Source organism: Cinclus cinclus, chromosome 3 (assembly GCF_963662255.1).
Source record: "Cinclus cinclus chromosome 3, bCinCin1.1, whole genome shotgun sequence".
Lineage (NCBI taxonomy): Eukaryota > Metazoa > Chordata > Aves > Passeriformes > Cinclidae > Cinclus > Cinclus cinclus.
In genome coordinates, this window is record NC_085048.1 from 14,963,360 (window position 1) to 14,989,618 (window position 26,259).

Consider the following 26,259-nt stretch of genomic DNA (forward strand, 5'->3'; position numbering starts at 1 on the left):
TCGCTCCCCCATGACCTAGAACTTATTTATTCTTACATGGCTTTTCACATTTGTCTTCTTGCCACATTTCTAGGCCAGGCTTCTTGCAAGTGTTCCTGCTTCCTCTAGGCATTGGGATCATCACTACTACTCAACAGTAAGGAATTTTACATTGTGAGTTATTAAACAAGCAATTCCTTTATAATTCCTCCATCACAACAAACCAAAAGGTCACTAGAAAAATACAAGCATGAAAATTCTTTTTCCAAATAGCAAAGTTTTGCATAAGAAAAATGTGCAATACTTATTGCTTAGGATTCTTTGGTGTAGGCTAGACATACCCCTTTTATGCAACGATTTTGTATACTTTTGCCATTTTATCATTCCTCAATATTTTTCATGTTGAATAAGATATATCCTGAGATCTCTAAATGTGAAACTTTATCAGAACATATTTAGTTCACCTAACTTAAAGGCTTGAACTATGATTTTAAAAGAGTTGTTCTAAGATAACTAGTTAATGAAAAATGAAGTTTTACGATCTTTAAAAAACTCTCCCCAGAACACAAAACCCACAAACTAAAAGCCTAACTGAAACCCCAGAACAACAACAACAAAAAAGTGACTGCACCACATCAGTCAAAATCTATTTAGCCATGCATCCAGAAGCAAGCAAGCAAAATGTGCAGGGAGGAATTTATGAACCAAGCAAGCCACAACACTACCAAATATCTGTCTGGTTTCACACCACTTGTGGCTGACTCAGCAGTGAGATCTCCCTATTCTTTTGTTCCAGATCTCTATTCCTCCATGGCATTTGTACAGTCAGCATCTGGCCCTTTTAACACTCAGAGCATCCTTTAAGGCAAGGAGTTCCACCAGTTACCTGCAAAATGTATGAAGCCACATCTCCTGCTATTTGATTCTGAACCTGCAAACCAGCAACCTCTGCTGACACCTCCAGTACTTGAATTGGAAGAGATATTTAATGATTTCCTCCTGAACATGTTCTACAAACTATAACCATATCTTCCTCTTAGTCACCTCTTCTTTAGGTTGAAAGATAAGAAGATAAAATTAATTGTTTCATGTAGGAAAATTGTCCCCATGTTTGATAGTCCTGGTTGCGACTCTCTGTACCTCTCAGTTCTTCTGCAACAAATGGAAGGGTAAGAAAAGCAAAACACTCAATCAAAACTCCATATACATTATAGATTTATACATTAATGTAATTTTCTTTTGATCTCCATTCTTCATTAGATGTCAGGAGTTATTAGAAAATAACTCTAATGTAGCTGGGCTAAAACAACTGCATATTCAAAAGCTGCATCATAAAGGGAATACAGAAAATTTTATAATTAAGATGACACAGGTATTTAAAGTAAGACTGGTACATGAACATAGCATTGATAACACCAGCTTTCAGAAGACAGTACAAATCAATTTTTCTTTACTTAATACTATTTTTTCCAGCTGGAATGAAGATATTCATGTCAGCTGTTGGACAAGAAGGAAGTCTGAGAAATTTCAAGTAGTATTTCTCCATCTGCATTCTCATAACTATGAAGCTCCACGATTATATATCTCAGTAGATGCAAAAAGGGGAACGCTTGACTTATTCCAAACTGCTCACATAGGATTCAGAATTTTATTAAAGAAAAAAAGAGAGGAAAAGTGAAAAAAACAAAGACTGAATAGGATGATGAAAACTAAGGAACTTGCAGGTATACTCCTGTTTACACTGGATTTTTTTTCAAAATTATCATTCTTCTTTAAAAATTCCTTCTGCAAGTGTAAGTAATCTTTGCACATATCAGTGATATGCATTTTACTTTTTCCTACATGGTTTATTCATCAAGTCAGCAGACCATTTTGTTTAAAAAAACACCTTCAGACTAGAAAATTATTTAACATGTTATTAGCATAGCATTGCTGTCAACTACCAAATTAGTAACACTAAAGCAGTCACCAAACAGTATAAATCATTTCCACAACAAGAATTTCAGTAAAATGACCTCACGCAATATTCAAAATACAAAAGTATACAGAGAATTTCACTCCTCCTTAGACAGTGGGACAAGAAACATAAAGCCTTAGAACAGTGATTCACTTCACCTGTCCCTCCTAGAAGAGTACTATAATTAGCAGACTAAATCCACACCCACAGCTAAAGAAACACCAGCACTTAAGAAATACTGTCAAGTTTATAAACTTCTATTCACAAACTCTGTAATGAAGCAAATTCTAATCCTTCTGCTTTTAAGTTGATGAAATTACAGTACCATAAATAGCATCTTTGATATGAAACATTTGCAAAGAATGAACTACCACTTGCTGTGCAAAAGCACTCAGCCACATTTAGGATATTACAAATCAAGGAATTACATCAGAAAACTGAAGGGAGACATTGACCTAAAGAGCAAGACAAGTACCTGTATTTTTAGCAATGCTAAAAACAGTCATTGTGAGATTTCCAAGGATGTCCAGTGGTCAACATTACAATTTCATATGAATTTATACCATGAGCTATGAGCAGAACACTCTTCAGACATTCCTAAGTAACACCATCCCCACAGACATTCTGCTTTTCCCTGAGCACTTCATGGTTCAAAACCAAAACTTGTTCTTCCATGTGGTGCAATGAGGCTCACCAGTGATCTTTTATTATGTGAGGAGATATTAATTCTTTCAGTTTGAAAAGAATGATAAAAAAGTCCTTAGGCTTTGTTATCAGTGCAAGGTGGGAAGAATTACCAGCATGAGTGAGAACAGCTCACAACCTTTGCAAGCTTGCATAGACCTCCAGAAAAGCTGAGTGTAGGCAAGCATCAATACTCTAATAACAGTCCCTCTGCTAATCTCTATCCTTCCTTGCTGTCTACATTTAAGTGACCTAATGAAAACACTCTAAGTAAGTGAGAGTAGCTGCTCTTTAAAGTTTCCTAGGGAAGATCCTAAGTTTATATACGTCAAACACAGTAAAATATTTGTGATATGCTTCTGACTGCAGGAAACGAAACAAAAGCAGCTCAAAGTATATAAATCAACATGCAAACAAGTGTTTCCAATGTGAATAAACCAAGCAATACACTTAGATACAGGAATGATGGTTTCCTTGTGTTATTAGGAACTGTAAATTCGAAGAATTAGTTTTCAATAAACCCATAATACTGATGCTCTTCTGGTCAGAAAATAGACAAATTATTCAACCAATCCAAACAGCATATTTTACATGAACCCCCTCACACTTTGTAACAAGCTGATAGAGATTATTAGAAATTACTGATGACTGAATGCCAAACTATCTCTAAAATTGAGCCACTATGCTTGAAAGCTAAGGACTAAGCAATTCCTAGGCTGGGCTGTATACATCAGGTAAATGTCAAAGCACAGAACAATTGTCCTCCCTTAATCCATGAGAAACCCTCCATTTTTATGTTTTCCTCCAGGCTACCTGACAGTTCTTCTGCCCCCAGCATTCACAGGGAAATCAAAATCAGGAGGCGTCTTAAATTACTTCAACTTTCCAGCTAAATTTACAAAACAAAATGTCTTTTACTATGCCTGAACAAAGCCGAATTGATTCACATACATTTTTGTGGCACATCCCCCTGTAATTCAAAGCAGTTTTACTGAGCTACTGAGTTGTTGGACAGTCACAAGGCACGAAGTGTTTATATGCTACAAGTATTAACAACTACATTCTGATTGTAATACAGCCTGTAATGAAGAGAATGAGAAAAATTATATAAATGTGAAATTCCATATCTTTAACCCATGTGCAATAGCATTATTGCAGAAAAAAACTCTGAAACATTTAATCATATTGTAACATAAAACTTACATGTCATTTATAACAGGGAAGACAAGTAGTCTTCACACTGGGTAGTACTGAACAAGGATACAAGTCCCAAGTTTAAAGCTTGTTCTCAAGGAGACCTCTCCAAATACCATCCTGGTAGGTCACTACACTCCCAGACAGATCCATCATATTCCTCCTTTTATTGTGGGATAATTGGATAAAGAGAAAAACCAACAAAAAAAAAATCCCCCTTTTGAAGCATGGGGGGGCTTTTGACTGCAGTGCTCAGAGACAATCTCCTAGATGAAGAAAAAAAGGACTAGAAACTAGATATTCTGCAATGAAGAACAATGTAAAGGTGCCTAAGCCATAAGTAGCAGGGAAACCTAAAAAACAAAACAGCAAAAAAAAAAATCCTGAATTTCAATGCCACAGGCAAGTCATGAAATAGGAAGAAAAGCAAGACTGTGCTATAACTGGACAAAGAATATGAATCCATTGCATTAAGATCATATGTAAGGAAGAGAAAAATTATGTCTGCAAAAAAGTAAACCACTATCTGATAAAATGGAGTATTTCACAAAAGGGAGGCCCAGATGATTTACACACAAGAAGCTTCAAGGAAATAACTGAGGAGTTCTCTGAAACACAAATTTTTTTTAAAATAATCTTAAGAAATTCTAAACATCAGAGGACTCTCCACTTTAATATGCAGTATTTAAAAAATGTAAAAGGGGAGATTCAGGAACTGTAGAATAATTAGCTTGGCATGGATCCCGAACAAATTAATACTGTGGCAATGGGAAAAACAAAATCTAAAAATATCCTGGGAGAGGAGAGGAGAGGAGAGGAGAGGAGAGGAGAGGAGAGGAGAGGAGAGGAGAGGAGAGGAGAGGAGAGGAGAGGAGAGGAGAGGAGAGGAGAGGAGAGGAGAGGAGAGGAGAGGAGAGGAGAGGAGAGGAGAGGAGAGGAGAGGAGAGGAGAGGAGAGGAGAGGAGAGGAGAGGAGAGGAGAGGAGAGGAGAGGAGAGGAGAGGAGAGGAGAGGAGAGGAGAGGAGAGGAGAGGAGAGGAGAGGAGAGGAGAGGAGAGGAGAGGAGAGGAGAGGAGAGGAGAGGTCTGAAGTTTCAGCTCCCACAAGAAGCTGATGGGAAAAACATTTTTTCTTTTTCAGGGGGAAGTTAAAGGGGAACCAAATCAAAATTACCACTAAGTCTCACTGGAACAACGTAATTCATAATTTAATCAAAACTCAAGAACCGCTCCACAGGAAAGGGAAGCATGAAGAACAAAGGTGCAAAACAGAAGCATGCTTGATTTGATAGCAGAGGAGCAGCCTGGCAAATTCATCTCAGAAATCAGATGTCTCATATCATCAGAAGTAAGACTGAAGCTGACACAGAAAGATGGGTGACAGAAGGATTAGTGCTAGAGAAATATGGATATCAAAGTGCTGCCAAGAATAAAACCAAGCAACATTTTAAAAAAATGGCAGAGAACAACAAAAAGAAAACAGAAACTATAGAATACTATAAAAGAAGAAACTAAAGAGTTGGAAAGTTTCCAGGCAGAATAGAGAAGAAAGATCATAACTCAATTTTTCAAGGAAACCTTTCAATCATAAATAAAAGAGGAAAGATATTTACTAATCCAAGCTAAGGACAGTGTGTGTGTGTGAATGCTTAAGTGCCAGGTATATACTCCAACACAAATAAAATAAAGCCAAAGCATCATACAGAATAAAACACTCCATGCTCAAATGGCATATTCCCAAAAAAGCTGAAGATTTCCAGTCTACTTTATAAATACATTATAGTATCTACTTCAACACCTATCACAGGTTACCTTTAGGGAAAGGAAAGCCTTGGATGATTTATAGAGCACCAAACATTTGTTTACAAACTCTTCAATTTTCCATCAAAGCTAGCATCAGTTCATAATGAAGCATTAATTAAAAACCCTTATTTAACTGAACACAACTGAGCTGCCCAGAGTTACTGGCCTAATCCAACAAAGACAGAAAGAAACATAATTTTAAGGTAGAATGATAAGCCATTAAATGTGAAAGAAACAAGGTATCAGCAAAAAGGTAAGAACAAGAAGCTTTCCAGTTAGGTGGGATAAAAGGGAAAAAATCGTGTCATTTTGAGCTTCATGATTCCTCACTCTTGTCCACAAGAGTGATTTATGACTAGAAGAGTATACTTCTGCTGCTTTACCAGGATGCATGCAAGAATTTTTCATAGGCAGTGGTAAGGAAGAATGCTAACACCATTCTCAGCTGGAAGTTTGAAAAGCATTTCTGTATCATTGAAAATTCTGAGGAGTAACACTAGGAGTCATTTAAGAATCAAGACATCCAGGGATGGAAAGAGGCAAATTACACAGAGTGGAATTAAAACTAAACAGCACTTCTGTTAATCTAAATTGGAAGCTGGATGTGTAAAAAGAAACAAATAAACAAAAAAAGCTATACTAAATCAGAAAGTAGAGATGGTAACTTTATCATGTTAGCAAGGTCAAATCTTTTCAAGTAAGTACATGCCTTGTTATAGGCAGCAATACTCTGGATTATAAAAAACAAGCAAACAAAAATCATGAAAAAAGAGATGATGGAATTGAATTACAAAACAAAAGAGGAAGTATTTTAAAGATAAGGCAGCGAGATGTATCAACAACACTGTCAACACTAAAACATTCAGTGGCTTTGTAAAACATATGGATTTAGAATTGTGCCACTACTTCCACCTAAGAGTAAGGGAAGGGGGAGGGCGAATGGAGAAAGGCTGATAGAGAAGCCATTCCATGACCACACCTCAGGGCAGAAGAAGTAGCAAGGATAATTCAGTAAGTACCCATTCCTTTTGTCTTCAGGGACAAGTTAGCAGACAGGTCTGAAAAGAAGTACCAAGCTCAACTTTCTACAGACTCCCCGCATCCCTACGGATGGGGGGGGGAATATTTTTAACTAGTTTTTTCCAAAAGTCTTCTTTTAAATTTGGAGAAGAGATTGAGAGAAGGGAACTTGTCTGAGGTCACACATCATGCTCCTTGCCAAGTCCAGATACTTGTGCATGGAGAGACAACCATTTCCAAAGCTCTTTAGCACAACAGGATCTGAAAGAAGCTTATGAGACTACACCTATCCTGTTGCACACAGCACATGCTCCAAAGTGATGCGGTTATCTTCAGTACTTTGGTAAATCAGGTTGCCCAACATCCACGGGAGTGACCTGCTTACCTATATATACACGTACACTTAAATCTGTGTGTGTGAAGAACGTGAGAATCAAAACCACTTTTGCATATTAAAAAAAAAAAAAAACACTTACAATGTGTTAAAGGTAAAATACACAGAAAATACTGTGTTTTGTAAAAAGCAATGAAAGTTAAATGTAAATTTGAGGCAGCAAAGCACAAACAATTTCTAAGCAAAATAATACTTAGAAGATAATTTGGTATACAGTCCCAAGTCAAGAACACATGGCAATACAGACCTATGGCAAAGTTGTTGATATCAAGACAAAAGGGATGCTTTAACCATTTTTTATAAGGATAAAGATAAATCCATAAAAGCAAAATAGAGGATGCACATCTTAAAGATGTATCCCTACTTTTTGCAGAAATAAAAGAGGGAATTTGTGTGCAGCTGAAGGACAGATAATATCAATAAAATAACACAGGCTGAAAACAAACTATCCAGTGAACTTTATATATTCTACTACTAATTTACAAGTACATTTTAACTCCTACAATAATGGGTTTTAAAAGAAATAGATGTCTTAAAATCCTAGATATCCTGTATGCATTGAAAAGGGAACAAAGCACTTATCAGCACTTACTGGCACAAGCCTTAGGATGAGCAGAGATTTACTGTAGTAAACAATTTGCAAATACAAGAAAAAACCCTTGTCCTCCTGCAGAGAACAAAACCAAAAACTTATGTATCTTATTCTTTCTTCATACATACAAAAATATTTTAATCAAATGGAATAAGAATACTCATTTTAGAAAAAGGAAATGATGCTTTTCCTCCCTTGTACTGGGAAGTTAGAACTTCTGAACAAAACAGGAGCATCTTGCTGCTGCTGTTTGCCCTGTTAACCCTCTCATTGTATATGTAGGTAAAACCTATTTTCCAAAGGGTAATTTCTAATATACACATGATTTAATAGAGGAAGGGATAAATAAGACGACTAATTAAGTAAAAGCTTAGAAAACTGACATGGAGCAATGGAAAGATAAATCCATATGGAAGATAACTCATTTTCTTAAAGATCTTCAACAAAGTACTTTTATCCTTTATAAAACACTTCTGAGTAGTACTTATTTTCAGCTAGGCCCTGACACCTGTCTAACAGTTACACAAAATGATTAAAGATGATAAAGAGAGCTGGAAGCCCCTTTTCTTTTTATTTAAGAGATAGTCATGGCCAGAGCTCCCAGACCTCTGCACAGAAGTATTCAGATACAACCATACCTTTGTGGCAGGTATTTTAAATAAAGTTCAGTCTCACCAAAACAAAGAATTATGCCCTTCTTGTTAGCTGTTCCACTACCAAAATATGAAGGGCCTATCCTCCACCTATACTGAAAAATGTGAAACAGAATGCAAGGCACACTTGAAGCTGGAAGGGATCTCTGGAGATTATACATGGAGTCCAACACCTCTGCTGAAGCAGGATCAACTACAGCAAGCTGCTCAGGACTGTCCCATTAGGTTGTGTGTACCTCTGAAGACAGGAACTCCACAGCGGTCCAGGGTTGCCTGTTCCAGCACTCAGTCACCCTAATACAGTGAAAAAGTTCCATATTTAAATGGAATTTTTGTTTTTTTCAGTTTGTGTCCTGTATTTCAGTTGTCTCCTGTCCTTCCACTGCACAGCCCCAAGAAGAAAGCCCGATGCCATCCTCACTCCTCCCTGACAGACATCTGTACACATTACTGAAATCCCCCTCAGCCTTCCCTTCTCAGTGATAAACCCCCAGCACCCTCAGCCTCTCCTTGTACAGCAGATATTGCAATCACCTCTAATTGTTAAATAGTATGCAACACAGGGAAAAACTGTCAGTGATACAGACTCCATTCCTAAATTACACAGCACAGAAATTTATCACAGCTGGGAAGCCTGAAACTAGTCCCATTCCTTGCATATGGAAAGCCATTACTAAATGACAAGTCATTAAAACCCTTTGTGCATGTGTACATACACATGCCACTACACACAAGGTAGATGTGACTCATCTGGTGATAACATCTGTAACAACTTCAACCTTGTACAAATTCAGCATATTTTGGGTATGTCGGAAATTGTTACTAAAAAAGTCTTTAAGCCACTGGGAATATTTATATACAAGATGAGCCTCATCAAGTTAGGCTTTATCTGCACTTAACTGATCAAGTGATATTCAGTATGATTTCAAATCCTTCAAGTTACCATAACATAATTACTTCTTGATTCAAATTTGGGCTGCACAGGACAACTAAATGCACCAAAAATCTGTTAAAAATAAAAAAGGAGACATATGGAATAGTCCTGTCAGTTATCAATATTTTGGAACATGCTTGAAGGTTATATTCACCAGACTTGAAGCACAACAAATAATGGCATTAGACCAACTTACACACCTGGTTATAACAGCCATAATATCATAATGCTTTTAAAGATAATTGTCTAAAAAAATTCTATACAGAGCACAGAGCAGAAAAGAACGCAAGCTATGTTTTCAGAATATAGTATTATACAATTTCATTTCCTGCTCCAGGACAATAACCTAATCTCTTGAATTTCTCAAAACTCAGATGCCAAAACTAGACACAGTAAGGCATTGGTAACCTCAGTGCTACAGCGAGAAACATGAGATGTAGGAAAGAGCTAGCAAGGATTTTTCAATTGTCAGCCTCATGATGTAGTAAAAAAAATAATAAAAACTAAATAAAACTGACGATGCCTTACTAAAGTAACATTGACGGTAGAGTAAGAAGCACATGTTTCTAAAAAGATGAAGCCACAATAATACTGGAGTAGCTGGAAAACAAAGGTACTGAAAGCTTAACAGAACTGTACCTATGTATCTCAGTGAAAACACAGTTAAGAGACTACTTGATTAGTGTGTATCTCTACTTATGATTTGGAAGTAAAAGGAGCAGCCCTAAACCAAAAGGAAACAGTAGAATCCTCCAAAGGAAACTGTCAACTCCTCTCTGTAAACTAGTTCTCCCACTCTGAGGTATGGTACAAGCTTTATGGTTGCAATTCATAAAACAAAAACTCATCCGTAAGACGGATGCAAAGAACAAAGACTTATTTCAACCTAACATCTTTTCTGTTAGGGAAGTATCTAAGACAAAGAAATCAAGAGGTTTTATAATAAATTTATCTCCTGATTTTTAGAAGTTGAAGTTATAATTCTCATTTATCCAGACAGGGAAGCAGTAATATAAAACCAAAAATAATATAAATGCTAAAACTTCTGAAGGCACAACTCCTGAACAATTCATGACCTGTGCATATAAGCTACACATTGGAGAATGGTAATGTTACTTGCAACATCATCAGTGAGATCTTGGCAGAATTGCTGCTTTCTGCTCTTAAAAGCTAACATTTTATTTGCACACTTCAAAAATCCACAAAAAAATTTTATCTGGAACAGAAATGTCATTGGCCAATTGTTACCCCAATACATAAGAATCTTAACTAAAGGAAATTTAAATTTCACTCAAGACTGTCCATTACTATTCAGTTCCTAGAAGAGCTGTATCCCCTTATATAGATTTTAGGTTTGATATATTTCAATCACTACAGCAAGGAATGGAACAAGAGATAGCATTTAAACCGTATTTTATTAAAAGTATATGGAGTTACGAACAAATCCAAAAGATATTTCAAAAAAGCACCAGAGGGGATAATATATTGCCCTTAGACTTGAAGCCAAGACTCAGAAATCCTATTTCTGAGTGTTTTGAGAGCAGTTCTGAAGACCCTTTTCTCCACAAGTACTTACTGATTTCATTCTAACTTAAGTAATCAGTTTAGTAAGACTGGTTAAAGATTAAAGCACTCCAAGTCACAGACTGCACTAGTTTCCGCCAGGCTCCAATACTGTGAAACATGAACCCTATTACATAACAATAGATTTAATCAATTTATAGTACAGTCACCAAAATAATTAAAATACCACTAATTAACCAGGTTTTGGTTGGGGTTTTTTTTAACTTTTCCTTTAAGAAAAACGTTACCTCTACACAAAAGATCTTAAGATCAAGTCCACACAACTTCATCTTCTCTGGAAAATGCTGAAAAATGTTCAAATACGGAATATGCCCTTCAACAACAAACCTGCATTAAAAAAAATTGAAGACCAAATCAAAATAATGAATAGGATGACAAAGTCATATGTTTTATAAAAGTAATATATAATTCAACTTCTGATTTGAAATAATATCAGTATTAAGCAATTCAACCTGATGTCACACACCTGAAATGCTCCACAGAGCAAAAGCCAGTTCAATCGTTTACAGGCTTTTAAGTTCAAGCTCAGATGTGACTGACAAATGATAACATTATGGCAGTAAGCATACAATCAACAATGGAGTTACATGGAGTTTGTTCTGCATATTCTTCAACTACTGCATTTCTTGAACTGCTTTCAGCCTCCTTTGAATGGTATTGATTTTTTTTTTCCAAATTCTAAAGCTTTTAGTAAATTTTACTTTTAAAACACCAACTTTCCACTGGAGGAGTTTGAATCAGGTAATGTGATAGGGAAGAAAATCACAGAATGATGAGTGGATATGTAGAACTGAAGCCGCATTACACTTCTACGATGATACTTTCAAAGAAGTATTACTGAAGTATGAATAGAAATTGTTTTGCATACTAATAAATAAAAATAGTTCCATTTTTATTTGCACACAAATAATGCATCTTTGTTGTTAAAAACTGGTTTTTGTAAGTGGTTGACAGTATTATTTCATATTTTTACACACACACACACACACACACATATATATATAAAAGATGAGACTTAACAACAGATACCAATAAAAAGCCACCACTACACCAAACCCCTCCTCTTATCCAGCATCTTAACAGAAACCTACAACAGGCTAAGCAAGCACTGAACAAGCAGAGATCCTCACAAGGCAACACACTCATTCCACACTAAGGCACACTGGTAATCTCCCATAGGACTCAGCTAGAAATGCCTTCCTGTCTCCTCCAGACCAAATTTATTAAGAGCACATTAAACCTGAATAAGTTAATATTACAAGCAGAGAAGACTCTGTTCATTAACTAATATCAGGACTGAAAACCATTTTCTCTCCTGCTGATAAGTGTTATCTGCACAGGACCTCTCTGATCTTGCTACACAGATTAGTAACTTCTTGGTCTACAAACATTTCTGTCCCTTCTGAGCATACAGCAATTCATTCACAAGCTCACCAGCTATCTCCCCGTTCTGTGCCCTCATCACTATTTGTTCCATGTTATGTAGAGTGTATCTATGGAAGTTGACTAAAATTCTGTTTAAAAGCTAATTACTCCAAAGTTTACTTACAGTTACAGTCTACCTTTTTTAAAGCAGTCTTACCTGAATTTTCAGTTTAATTGAAAAAAATGAGTTAAACCCAGGATTAAAATAAAAAGTACATGTCATGATCAAAACTGTCACAGAATAATTTAAAATGGTTCATGAAAAATAACAGCAATATGAAAAATCATATTGCCCAATAGCCTTTGCTCCAAACTTCTGCTTAATAGTCTCTTAAGTGAAAAAGTAACAGGTGTTGCACAGTCCTTTCTAATCAAATTGTGTAATGATTATTTTGCTAATGAAATTTCAGTAGCTTTCCTCAACCAGCATTTCCCCACCCTAAGTGGAGATGTCCACTGGGCTCCCATTCTCCAAACCCAGCCTCCATTGCTGGTGCTTGCCACCCTGCATGACGTGCTGAGGAGCTGGCACATCAGTTCTGTAGCTCATTTTAGTCATCCACTAAACTAAGGAACATAAGCATGGTTTCACAAAGTTGACTGAGCCAAACTAAAAGCTCAACAGGACCTCCCTCCCTGTGATCCAGCCATGAATTGCTGTTACTCATCTCTTCCCCAAATGCAAGTCACAACAGCAGCAGAAAACCACCGGTTACCCTATTGCCAGCAAGGTTTCTTTCATCATCTAACAAACTGTGAAGAGGCTCACAGATGGCTCTACAAGTGAAATGGCTGTCAGAGTGAAGGGGGTGCATCACACAGTCTGGAGAACAGAAAAAAGGGAAGCAGGACCTTCCCCTTTCAGCAACAGTGATGTGTTACTGGCTCAGCTGATGATAAGCTTTGGCTGACACAGGCTAAGGCACAATCACATCATTAGCTGTCAGATATGAAAGCCTGGAACCAAGACACTGAGAGCAGTGAACGCCTGAGCCAGCACAGCAGCAGCTGGAAGAGGACAGACAATCAGGACCTTATTTCGGGTGTGGTGTAGCGGTGATGTAGCCAAACCACGCTCACAACTTGCTGCCTCTGAAATGGGAAATCCCACCCTCCTTCAGTCCCCTGCTGCACATTCCTCCTTGCTGACAAAAGCACTTGTGAGACTTCTCAGAAGATCATATTGGGAATGAGTCTCTTCAGGGTTTCACTCCAACAGACTCAGGTGACTGCAAGAACTTCACTGCCAGCACAAGGCAGAAAGGGACAGCAGTGAAGCACATTAACCTGCACTAAAACATCCAGTGAATCTTTCTTTTACAAAATTTATCTTCTATAGCTCTACTTTCAAGTAATAAATCACAAACCAGATGAATGCTAGTATCCATGGCAAGAGAAAGAACAGGAATGTTTATGCAATATCACAGCAGCAAAAACTTGGAACAGCTTAAACTGATGCTGGGACCACATCCTTACACTGCAACAGACAAGCAGTGTCCACCACATTTTTTTTTTAAAGTTTTCACTAATTTGGCTGCAGCAAGTCAAAGCACTGCAACTGCTTAAAAAATAATCTTTTCTAGCTTAAAATTATTGTCTCCAGAAAAAAAAAAATATGCTCTTTTCTCTCAGGTTAAAGTTGTTTTTACTCTCTAAAAATACAGCGCAAATACCCTGTTATGAATAGAATGTGCTGATGATTCAACTTTTAACACTTAATCCAAAAGTCCAGATTTGGAATAGCACTTCAGAACAGTTTCTTTTGTCTGCTGCTCCTCCAAACCTTTCATTTAACAGACAGATGGTCAAAACACCTTTAGGACTATGTTCTATCAGGGAGGTGCTTGAAAACTTGATTGGTAGATACAGTGCACAGTCCATGTTCTTTCAATTACAGCAGCAACACACATTAATAAGGCCCAAGTATGAAAAAAATCCTAGGTCCTCAGCATGCTACAAGGAAGTGATGCATCTGTTAAAGCCACACTAATGCCACAAACTGATTATAAGTTTAGTCTTGCCACCACAACTAGGTATAACCTCATTTGAAAGGCATTGTTTCTCAGAATCTCAAAAGTCTAGCATCTTGAAGCTTTTTCCAAAACCCAACAATTTTATTATTTAGATGAATAATATACATCATATGGAATATTGTAAGACTATTTACAATGGAATAGGATTTAATGTGTAGCATAGACTTCAGAAGAATATTGTTGAAAGTGTTATTTTTAAACCAAAATGTTCCTGCCAGAGGAGGTAATTGTAGTGTTTTTCTGCTAAGTGTGTCAAGTAGCAAGGAGGAGTATATTTTTGGTGTTGTAAATCCTTTAAAAGCTGGCAGATTGCCCAACCCTAGTGCCTAAGTATGTATCACAAGGGAGGAGTTGTAGTCAGCTGACTTCAGGGTACAGAGAAAACCAAACTGAGGAAAAAACAAGGCAGAACTTTAAACAGAACTCTAATTCAGCTGGTTTAAATAAAACAATTTGCCTAGAAAGACTTAAAAGGTAATGCTGAATATTTAACAGTTTTTCTGCATAGTTTTCATCTTCCGTCTGTCGTTATTTTGTATCTTAATGCATGCAAAAATGTGAACATTGTCTGGTTTTTTTAAACTTCAATATTCAGAAGTCAGAAAACAAGTATTCTATGATAGTTCATGCAATTTAAAATTCTTTCTACCTCTTCATCAAACTTGTTGAAAGGCAAAGACCTTAAGGGTAGGGAGGGAAGCATGATAACGCAATTACAGTCTTATATAACTATCGTATCATGGTAAAACTTTGCAATACAAATAACATTCTTTTCAACTTCACTTTCTGCACCCAATCCAGTTCATATGTTCAGTGCATTTAAAGTTACTGAATCATTATGATTTACACAGTCTTACACACATAAATTTTATCTAATTAAATTATGTATTTCATTCAAATAATCTTATTTCAATTTCCAATTATTGGTTTCAGATTACACCTTTCTATGCTATATTTGCTACTTGATTTTTAAAATCTTTTTCCAACCTTTTTACTGCTTTCATGATTTCTCTGAATCTGTTCAAATCTGCTCATCTCTTAAGGATATCAGTCAAAAGTATTGTCTCCACATTCCAAATAATTTTCCAAGATCTTTTCTGCAGTCTTCAATTTTTAAAGTGCCAAATACAATAACTTACAATTCATATGCAAACAGAACGATCTATCTTCCCCCTTGACAGCTGACTTCAACAGTTGTTGTTTGGTTGGGTTTTCTTCCAACCACACCATTATACTAAGACAGAAACCTGAGAAGATAGTCTTTGCCTGCTAAGAGCCACCAATGCTTCCAGAGACAGTTTCCAAGATACAATAACCAAAGAATATGTATTTAATTATTAACTTTTCCCTCCAAACAGGACGGGGTAACTAATAATTCTTCAGTGTGAACCAGTTGCTCTGTCCCATAAATTGTAATTTACCCTGAATTTTAGCCAGATACAAATAATATCAGACAGATTTTACATTATTTATTTGATGATAATTCAGAAAAATGGTAGTTCTGATTTGTACAGAATTTCCTAGGGAAGAACGTAGCCACTAAAAATCTTGTTATTGAGCAATACTTTTGGGTCCTACTATTTCTTTATCTACTCAATATATACTTTTGTATTGCAGGGTATTAGTTTGAGTTCTGAATATTATGGCATTTTATTGAAAATTGTACAAGCATCTTTTATGCAACAGCATATCCACTTATGCAAATATGCAATGGTTTGTGCAATTCTGATCAATAAAGGCAACAGCCACTTCTAAAGTAAAATCAAAGGATCCAACTGTTTTTCATAGCAATTGATTATCTAGTAGTAACTACTGTACTTCAAGACATAAAATCCTCTCCTTTCTGAAAGCACTTGCAAAGAAGTGTTCTTGAATACCCATTCCTCTTGGAAAGCTTGTACAAAGTTAGAAAAGTACAGGTGGAACCTGGCATGCCAGAGGAGAGAGGCCATGATGGAACGTCAGGCTCTGGGGGAAAAAAACCCCTTGCATTCATCACACTTTCAGGAGCTACACCAGTCGTAAGCACCACAGGTGCTTACAGGACAACATACCCATTCCCTTGCCTTTTAACTCACAGGTCACATATTTGAAAAATAAAAATTAAAGCACTGAATTTTTAATTAGTTTTTCCCTTATTCTGTCTGAGTTTTCAGTTTGATTTGCCAGTGTATTTACTTGAGTATTTCTATCTGTTAAATTTTGGCCAAGTAATGCTTTTTCACCATCTGTTTAGAAATACCCAGTATTTCAACAGTTGTTATAAAAGGGTATCAGAATATGAATTCTTGAACTTATTTGGGCTTGATTTAAAATATTTACTGCCAACAAGAAGAGTTGATTAATTATTTTTCACTCGTGAAGTAAATAAGGAAAGTGTTCATGGCTTTGTTGTAGGGGAGAGAAGGGAACTGCATTGTCAGCAGTAGCCTGACAGTCTCCATTTAGCATTAAACCCTATTATTAGAACAATTTATTTCTACCATATTAAAAGGTATTATTCTGAACTCTGATAATTACAGATACAAAGATATGAAGACAAAATGGTCTTCCTATATTAATTTCAGCTACTTTGCTACATTTCAGATCACTGTATACTGCTGGTATTGTTTGCAGGATGACACTGATCTAAGTCCTGGAGAATGTTTACCCATTTAATTCTGACATGCTGACAACAGCAAATATCACAGAAGTCAGGCCATACACACCTCCAGCAAGTCTTAAGAATTTTTGAAGGAGAAGGATAAAAAGCTTTAACTTCAAAACCTTCTTCATTACAGGTCTTTGAAATTCATTGCAATCAACAGAGATTGTCCCCCAACAGCAGCTGCACAAATGGTTATGACAAAGGAATGAGAAGACAACTAAATATAAAGAACTCACTATTACTGAGCAAATTCATAAGAGGGCAATAGTACAGACCTATTTTTTAAAAAAATATTGTTATTTACAAAAGCAATAATTCTTCACTAGAGACTATTCATACCTTAAGAACTCAGACAATGTAATTGGTTCTCTCATCCAGAGTAATGCCATGTAACAAAACGAAAGGGTCATTGGCATCGTCATCCTCAGTTTCTCCTTTTGGTTCTTCATTAAATACAAGCTGCCATCTACTGATCCAGAGTACACAGAGGTGCTTTCTTGGGTTTATGTTAAAAACAGAAAAGAAGAAAAGCAACTGCTGTGATAGATACATGAACCATGGCATACCAAAAACAAGATAAAGGAAGATACAAGACTTGTTCAGCAACTTGTAACATTTTGAAATAATTACTTTAACTTTTTTGCTGGTTTGTGTACTTTTCTATGAAATTGTTTAACCCTAATTTATTCACCTACCACAATATGAGATGAGAATCTGTTTCATAAAGCACTATTCCACTTGACTAGGACACTAACTCCCATGTAACATATAACTAATAATACTTATGAGCTGGAAATACTGTTTTCCACTTGAGAGATAAAGGAACTGTGAGGAAACAAGGGAAAATTTGATATACTTAAATCAATGACTCTGAGTTCAGGATTGAAACACAGTTTTAAATTTCAACAGTCAGGGCTTTATCGAAAAAGTCATTTACATTGCAGAAATTTTTGTGATGTTAAAAGTCTGCCCTGAATCCATCTACCCTATAATCTTGAACTGTGGAAACACAGGTATTCTTTAAAAAAATGTGTATCAATTCAATGTCAAAGAAACAACTGTAGAACAAGAATGTACAGAAATGGTGAAGACGGTGGGAAAAAACACAAATAAATTAACATCCAAACCACTTTACTTCCTTACTGAGGCGAATCATGAAAAACGAAGAGAAACAGAGAAAAGAGAAAATTTTGTTTAGTAGAGCGATTTAAGAGTTTGGAACCTTTTCAGCAGTGAAACCTGTAAGTACAAGGAAAGAGGACCAAACAAAATAAACCTAAAAACACCTGTAAGCCTCTCTTTCCTACATCATGACCCACCCAGGATGAAGGAAAATGTATTTAAAGCACACCGACACAAAATGTCAGCATCTACTCTGCAGAGATTTTCCTCACTTCACTTCCCCACAAACTGTTCACCTGCCCAGACAGGAATGGTGAGAGCGGGATCCACAGCTCCCTAGCTGGGAGCTGCAGGGCCAGGGCAAAGAGCAATTTGGAGCTTCCGAGAGCCTGGCAGCTCCGCGGGCGGGCGAGGCGGCAGGTGAGCGGGGCCGGTCCCGAGGCAATGCCCGCAGGATGGGGACAGCACGCACCGCGCTCCAAGGCCGGGCTGCGCTGCCACCTGCCGGCCCCGGAGCCCGCGCTGCGGGCACGGCACAGCCCCGGGACGGCACGGGCACGGCACGGGCACGGTACAGCCCCGGGACGGCATAGGCACGGGCACGGCACAGCCCCGGGACGGCACGGGCACGGCACGGGCACGGTACAGCCCCGGGACGGCATAGGCACGGGCACGGCACAGCCCCGGGACGGCACGGGCACGGCACAGCCCCGGGACGGCATAGGCACGGGCACGGCACAGCCCCGGGACGGCACGGGCACGGCACGGGCACGGCACAGCCCCGGGACGGCACGGGCACGGCACAGCCCCGGGACGGCACGGGCACGGCACAGCCCCGGGACGGGCGCTCAGAGCCGGCCCGAACTCCCGGTGTAGAGCAGAGCATCCCAGCACGCACAGGTGCGTCAGGGAACAAGGCAGGAACATTGGAACATCAGCTTAATCCCTGGAGTCAACTGTTTCACCTTTCACATGGATACTTGCGCTTAAAGGCAGCTCCATGACTGAAGCTTCATTGTTAATTTCACATTCAACTCAATTTAAAATAATACTCATTATATTTGTGGCCTTAATGACGGCACACAATTTCCTTTTATTTCTTCCAGTTTATGCAAGGTGTGACAACGCACAGTTAAGTGCAGCTAATAATTTGAGAGTTTTATAGGCTTCTCTAGAAATATCTCAATGCTATACTCAGTGGGATTTGCTATTAACCCTACACAAAAATAACAAAAAAACCCAAATTGCTGTCTGGACAAGCCTCTTAGGGAAACAAGGGTGTTGAGGTTTCTAGTCTATAGCAGCAACAGCTCAGCAGAAACGACACCAAAGAAAATAATTATGAATCTTCACAAGAGTTTACAATAGACTAGAACACACGTAGTCATGTTACATTTCAATGCACAAAACAATTTCTGTGTTTGTCTGATTCCACCAAAATTTACTTTAAGTATCACTGAACTCTTCCAATTTCAAGTGATTTCAGTGAAAGTGATAACTACTGGATGTTTAATTCAATCTCTGAAACAACCAACCAAGATAATAAATTATGGCCTACTTAGGACTACCTTGCTGTTCTAAAACTTTAAGCAACAGACCTATGAAAGGCACAAGTATCAAGGAAGAAAGAAGCTCCTAAACATCAAAAAGGGAAAGAAAATTCAAGGGAATACTTCCACTAGAAATTCTTCACTCAATTCTTTCCTTTTTGTACTATATTTGTCTAACACCCAAGATTCTCCATGCACAAACATACAGTGACTCTATCTCAAAATGCTGTCATTTTAATATATGAGGATGAAAGGTTCTAGCATAACATTAAAAAAAATTGCATCACCATTTTTATACCCCTTTCCCCCCCTCCCTCATTCTGTCTGGAGTTTTCTTATTGCTGCTGATCAAATTTCTAATTCTATTACCACTTCTGGACTTTACAAAATAGTGTAATGAATGCTTCTGATGGTAGAAGAGGCAATATCACAGAACAGAAACATGACGTAAGGAGGATAGCACACAACAGGGGAATAAGAAACACAGAGACAGATAAAGAAGGAAAAAGCAAGCAAAGAATAAAGCAAGAAAGAAAACCACCATAACTTTAAAACACGAGCAAAAGTTTTCAAATGTGCCTTGCAATGCATTTGTAGTATCAGGCAACACAGCATTGTCTGGCATTACACTTGCCCAGCAGAACCTAACATTCCAATTTTCTACATTTTAATTAAAAACTTCAGCATTCTGTTAAGTATTTTCCAGATGCTATTGTGAGTAGAAAAAGAAACTAATGGAAAGCTAAAATATGATTTTTCATAGAGTCATAACAGACAGCTCTGCTATTGGTTAAATAAGTGCTTATTCTTCAAAGCTGCTGTGTTTGCTATCATCGAGCTTGGCAGATACAACAGCAATTTTTTTCTCTCCAAAGAGGAGGCATGGAACAAACTTGCTATAAAACACAACTTCCTCCTGCATTTCCCACTGTACTTCCAGGTCCTGTTCAACTTTCATCTCCTTGGGTGGGGGTTGGGGGAAGAAGTCTATTTCTGGTAGAATATGAAGTAGTACAGTGTCAAACAAGACTGAAAACTTTATACCTTTTTATTCACTGTACACGAATACACTTTAAATCTACTTATATTTAAAAACTACAGAAAAACTGATTTTCAGCTAGTTCAGCTCACTCCTCCTACCTGAGACCTTGCTCACTGATGAGGCAAAGCTGCAGTCAGTCTGCAGATCCCCCTCACTTTCAGAAAGAGACAGCAAGTGCAGAAGGCTGGGTCTCTCTGGATCACTGTCCACATCAGTACTGCTCTCACATCCCTGGGGTTTGTAAATAAATGTTTGCATTAGCTACTCTTAGTTATTGTTTCAGTCTTAACAATCCACATAAAAGCATGACAGATGCAAAATTAACAGTAAAAGTTAAAATCCAAACTATTCACATTTTTATTCCATGAATCACCAGTAAGTGGGGAAAAAAAAAAAGGAAGTATTTTTTAAAGGATTTCTCAATATTAACTTCTAGTAACTACATTTTGACCTACTACAAGGACCAGAAAGTTGGCAACACAGAATCAAAGCTTGACCATATTAGTAACTTCAAGAGAGCAGGCAGGAAAGGACAATAGCTGATGATATATTTTGCATTGTGATTTGTATTTACTGATTATCTATGTCAAGACAAATCAATACTTTTAAATAAGTAGTTTCAGATAGTCACAGAAATATTCACTTCTTGAAATAGGTAAAAAACTCCAAAACTGAATACAATGGACATGTGCAAGCCTGTTTATATGATCTCCTTCATACTGAAGTGACATTATTACCACCCAGATATGCAGACTAAACAAAGAAGATTTCTGTTGTTGCTTTTAAAAAGATACCAAACATCCCATGGGATTTGGGCTTTCACCTACTGATAATGCTTGGAAAGTTTCTGCAGCTGGTCTCTTGCAATATGCCTGTTTGCTCTTCTGAAGGTAACACCTCCAAAAATTGCACAGAATTTCATCCTGATAAACACAAATGGATGGTAATTAGTACAATGTTTACAAGATTATGAATTGCTGAGAGAACAGAGCATAATTTCTAACTCAGGAATCTGAATAATATTCCATCTCTAATTTTATTAACTGTGATTTATAAAATATGTTTTAAAATTACCAGAGAAACAAATAGAGATTTCATATGCTCAGTGATTTTAAACAGGGACTTGTGTGATTCACTTTAAAAATGAAAATCTTTTAAAATCCCACCTTCTGTAACAGACACACACAGAGTGTACAACACTGACATCTACATACCTTCATTTTTGGATGTACTCCTAATGCTTCCAAAGCTTCCACCTGCTTCTTGAGTACAAGCTGAAAGCCTTCACAAACATACCATTCACAGCCTCCATCTAAGGGGCAAAAAGGGAGGCTATGTTGGTTTGTACTGTTTTGGGTTTCCTTAACCTTATGCACACTTATCACTAGTGCACATAAGTGTGCATTTAACTAGTGTGCATTTAACCTTATCACACGTACATCACTAGTTAATAATTTCACATCATAGTGCATAAGCCAGGTACACTGAACACTCCACTAACTTCCATTTATTCACAGCCTTAAACGTGAAGAAAAGTTACTGAACAAGAACTTCACACATTTCCCAAGAATAATACAATTCATTATAATGTCTAGTGTGGCATTTGTAATTGAGCAGAGTATTGTTAAATCACCAGTTTAAAAAATAACTGAGAACCTGCCATTAAAAATGAAATATGAACACTTCTTTCCCACCCCTGACACAGAAAACTGGAACATTACAGTAGTGAGTCAGACAAAAAGCAACCAATACTACCATATGCTTTACTATTCCCTCACACAGAATCATACATGTTTAAACAAAAGAATATCCCAACTTCTAACAAATCCTAGCACAACATGTATTTCACAGGGAGTGGGCCTGCTCCAATCTACTATTTCTTCAGGCTGCATTAAAATTACTTTTCATCCTTACCTCTCTAAATTTACTACTAACCTTTTCTACAAGCTTTTGGTTTTAGAAATTTTCTCTGCATTTCTCAACTCCCTTTTCACTCCTTCCACAGCTGTTCTTCACCACTTTTGTTATGAAACACATCCTGCATCTCACCACCTTAGAAGTTATCTGCCCAAAGCTTCTGCCCTGCTATAATGAAGCTGCTCTTAACTGCTAAGAACTAGCAGACACAGCTTACTCCTATACATTCATGGAATACAGTGTAACATGACTGCATTTACAGAAGGGACTGTGTGAAGATAAGGATTTCTTTCTTAAAAAGCCTGGGGGGTTGGCTAACGACCTTCTCAACAGGATAAATTAAAAGCATGAGTGGTACAGGCCCAGACTTCAGAAGCAATACAGGCTAAGGAAAAGTGAAGGGGTCCTTTTCACACCTCCCTTCACTTCCGCACAATTGCTCTTTTCAAAGGAATGTAGCAATCCACTGCCTCTGCAGCAGAGCTAAGGTACATCAGCATATGAGAGAGAAAGATAACCCCTTGCTTTATTTGGCATTTTAATGCAGTTTTGTTTTCTAAAAGTGGCAAAAGTAAGAGATGTATCCAGCCAACACTGAACACACAGACAGCTCTTCCAGCAGCTTTACCATTACATCCTTATGGCACAGATCTTCATATGTAATGACCACTATTCTTCTGAATATTCATGAAATTAAAAGTAAAAAAGTGACTCTGGATGAAAGATGCAGCACTGGTTCAGCCATTGAAAAGCAAAAAAAAAAAAACAAAACAAAATAAAAAAACCCCAAACAAAACAAAACAAAACAAAAAAAACCAAAAAAAACCACCAAAACTCTTCCATGCAGTTTGGACACTAAGACCTGGACCACCATCACATCCCACTTGCCAAGACAAACAACCTCTCTGGTTTTGTGATAGGCATCATAGGGAAGGAACAAAGGATCACCACATCTCAATGCATGCCACCAGTAGCTTCAGTATTTGCTTCCACAAATCAAAGCAGCAGCAAGTAATGAACAGCTCTATTCAACCAAAAAAACCCCACCACTGTGCTCACAGAGGTCATCTGTGGCTCAGGAAGTCACCAAGTGTGATCTCTGCACGTTGTGATAGCATTTTGTTCCCACTCCTACAGTCTTTCCTGCCTATCCACTTTTGTTCTTCACCAAAGACATAATGGTCTAGGTGAACAGCGGCTGAACAGCCAATCTTTTGCAAAATACAGACAGAAACTCATACATACCATTTTCTTCCTGCTTTTTTAAACCTTTGGAGATTGTTTGGACTCTTGAATTTGTAATAAAATCAGTGTTTACAACTTCTCTAGTCCTCTGCAAAACAAGGATACATCTTAGCAAGAAAAAGACCCACGTCTAACTTGTACAGATTGCCCCATCATAAAACAAATGGAGGAATTTACTCAAATTTCCTACACTAACAGAAGACAAGACAGTCTGAAGTTTTCATTCAGAAATTTCAAAAACAGACAATTACTATCATGGACATACAGGTGACATGCATCAGGGTTTGCCTAGATTTGGACTTGACAAAAGACAGCAACACGCAAGCAATGTTTCTAAGGCACCTAGAGAGCACACTCACACCACAGCTACAGCAACACAGCAGGCCAAGATGGCTCATTCCAAATGTTGTGATTTCAAGATACATTAGTTTTAAACAGTGTCAACTAAAGCATGAAGAAGGAAAAATAAAAATACTGCCCTCAATGCCAAGAAGAAAGATCTGCCGTTTTCTTAAAGTCAAGAAGCAACCAGAATAAACCTTTTCCAAGACAGCAACTCATCTTTTTACCTCAGTAACGTTGTGACAAGATCTACAATAAAATCCACCTCCATCAGTGAGACCCCAGTTCACTTCTGAACACTGGGCACAGCGCTCATTAAAATCTCTCTGAAAGAAAGAAAAAACAGCAGACTTCCACAATAGCTCAGGTAAAACCAACGGCATTATTACTAGGCTACCACACAGCTTCTGAGATTATTGTTAGAGGAGAGTATTTGCACCCTTTGTGTTAGCTCTGGTTGGTAACAAGTGACCATCGCACTTGCCATCAGCCACGGGTAACTCTGAATTGTAGCTGTCCAGCGCCAGCTCCCGTGTGTGAGAGCGTTAGAACAAGTGGAATGGTAATCCACGCCTCGCACACACGTGGCGGGGCTTAACAAAAAGCCACTCATCAGAAATGTAAAAGGAGACAAAAACTGGAAGGGGAGGCGAAAGGAAAAATACGTTTCTAAAATTGCAAAGAAACACACGCGTTGGGAGAAAGCCTGTGCTTCCCGGAAAAACCGGGAAGGGAAAGCCATAGAATAAAACAAAGTGGTTTCCAGAAACGCCCACGTGCGTGCTGGGGAGGGGCGGCTCCGCCGGGCCCGGCCGGGGGCACATCCCTGGCCGAGACCGAGCACCGGCCAACGCCGAGAGGCCGGGCCGGGCAGGACAGGGCCTCGCCCGCCGCCTCCGGGCCCCGGTGTGGGCAGGGCAGGACCGGGCCGGGGCAGGCTCTCCCGCTCTCCCCCCGCCGCCCGCAGCCGCTGCCCGCCCGCCGGGGAAGCGCCCCCGGCCCAGCCAACCCCGCCGGCCCCACCGTGTCCTCCTCGTCCATGGCGGCCGCGCCGGGGCCGCACCACGGCAACCGCGGCCCGCCTGGAAACCGCGGCCCGCCTGGAAACCGCGGCCCCGGCGATTGCGTTCCGGGCCGCCGCGGGCTGGGGGGGGGGGCACCGCGTGGAGACACGGCGCTTCCAGGGGTCAGTGCGTGCTTCGCGAGGGGGCCGAGATCCAGGTGTTAGACATGAGACAGGAGGAAGAAATTCTTTCCTGTGAGGGTGGTGAGACACTGCCGCAGGTTGCTCAGGGAGGTTGTGGGTGCCGCGTCTTTGGGAGTGTTGAAGGCCGGGTCGGCTGGGCCCCCGGTCTGGTGGGAGGCGTCCCTGCCCACGGCAGCGGGGTCTGGGCTCGGTGATCGGTGGGTTCCTTCCCACCCCTTCGTATTCTATGATTTTGGGACTTCTGTGCTTCAGCCACGGAGGGAACATGGCAGCTTCAAGGGGATGTGGGATGTCCCAAGGACTGGAGGGTACATCTCATGACAGAATCACAGAATCAGTTGGGTTCGAAAACTCCTGAGATCATCGAGTCCCACTGCCATGTCAACCATGGCACTCACTGCCACGTCCAGTCTTTCCTTAGAGTCCTCCAGGGGTGGTGACTGCCCGTTCCAAAGCCTAATCACCATTTCTGTGAATAAATTCTTCCTGATGTCCAACTTGGGCACATCTTAGGACTATGACTGCATGTGCACATAAGGCTAATGCTGTGTGTGCCCTCTGAGCCTCAGCCCATCGCCACAGAGCTCCTGCATCCTCACCCTCTCATCGCCTCACTGGTCCCAGCTGGTGACCACCAAGGCTGTGCTGAAGGGGGCTGCTGCTGCCTGTAAAGAAGGAGGCAAAAGAACTTCTTTAACTATGGAAAAGTGTTTGTGGATCCTTGAATGAGGGAAAACTACAATCTGAAATCTACTTTCAATTGAAAAACAACACCCAAACCTCCAGATCTTCATGTAGGTCTCTAATTTATTGCATGCCAATAATAATGTTTAAAGATGTCTAAACACCAAGATCTGTTATTGCATTGAACTTGCCCACAAAATTGGAGAACAGGTTTAGGCCCTTAAAAAAAAAAAATAAGGTCCACTAAGTGAAA

General features: G+C 38.9%; 1 protein-coding gene across 1 annotated transcript in view; it reads right to left on the bottom strand.

Moving 5' to 3' along the window:
• TAF1B (TATA-box binding protein associated factor, RNA polymerase I subunit B) overlaps nucleotides 1–25,156 on the bottom strand; it is a 45,469-nt gene extending 20,313 nt beyond the window's left edge. The window contains exons 1-8 of the mRNA XM_062488488.1: nucleotides 25,139–25,156; nucleotides 24,343–24,441; nucleotides 23,774–23,861; nucleotides 21,826–21,923; nucleotides 21,439–21,534; nucleotides 20,710–20,842; nucleotides 17,237–17,393; nucleotides 11,020–11,119 (exon numbers count right to left, since the gene is read on the bottom strand). Of these exons, the coding sequence (XP_062344472.1) occupies nucleotides 11,020–11,119; nucleotides 17,237–17,393; nucleotides 20,710–20,842; nucleotides 21,439–21,534; nucleotides 21,826–21,923; nucleotides 23,774–23,861; nucleotides 24,343–24,441; nucleotides 25,139–25,156 (789 nt within the window). The remainder of the gene's footprint in view (nucleotides 1–11,019; nucleotides 11,120–17,236; nucleotides 17,394–20,709; nucleotides 20,843–21,438; nucleotides 21,535–21,825; nucleotides 21,924–23,773; nucleotides 23,862–24,342; nucleotides 24,442–25,138) is intronic.
• Between the last annotated feature and the right edge of the window lie 1,103 nt (nucleotides 25,157–26,259).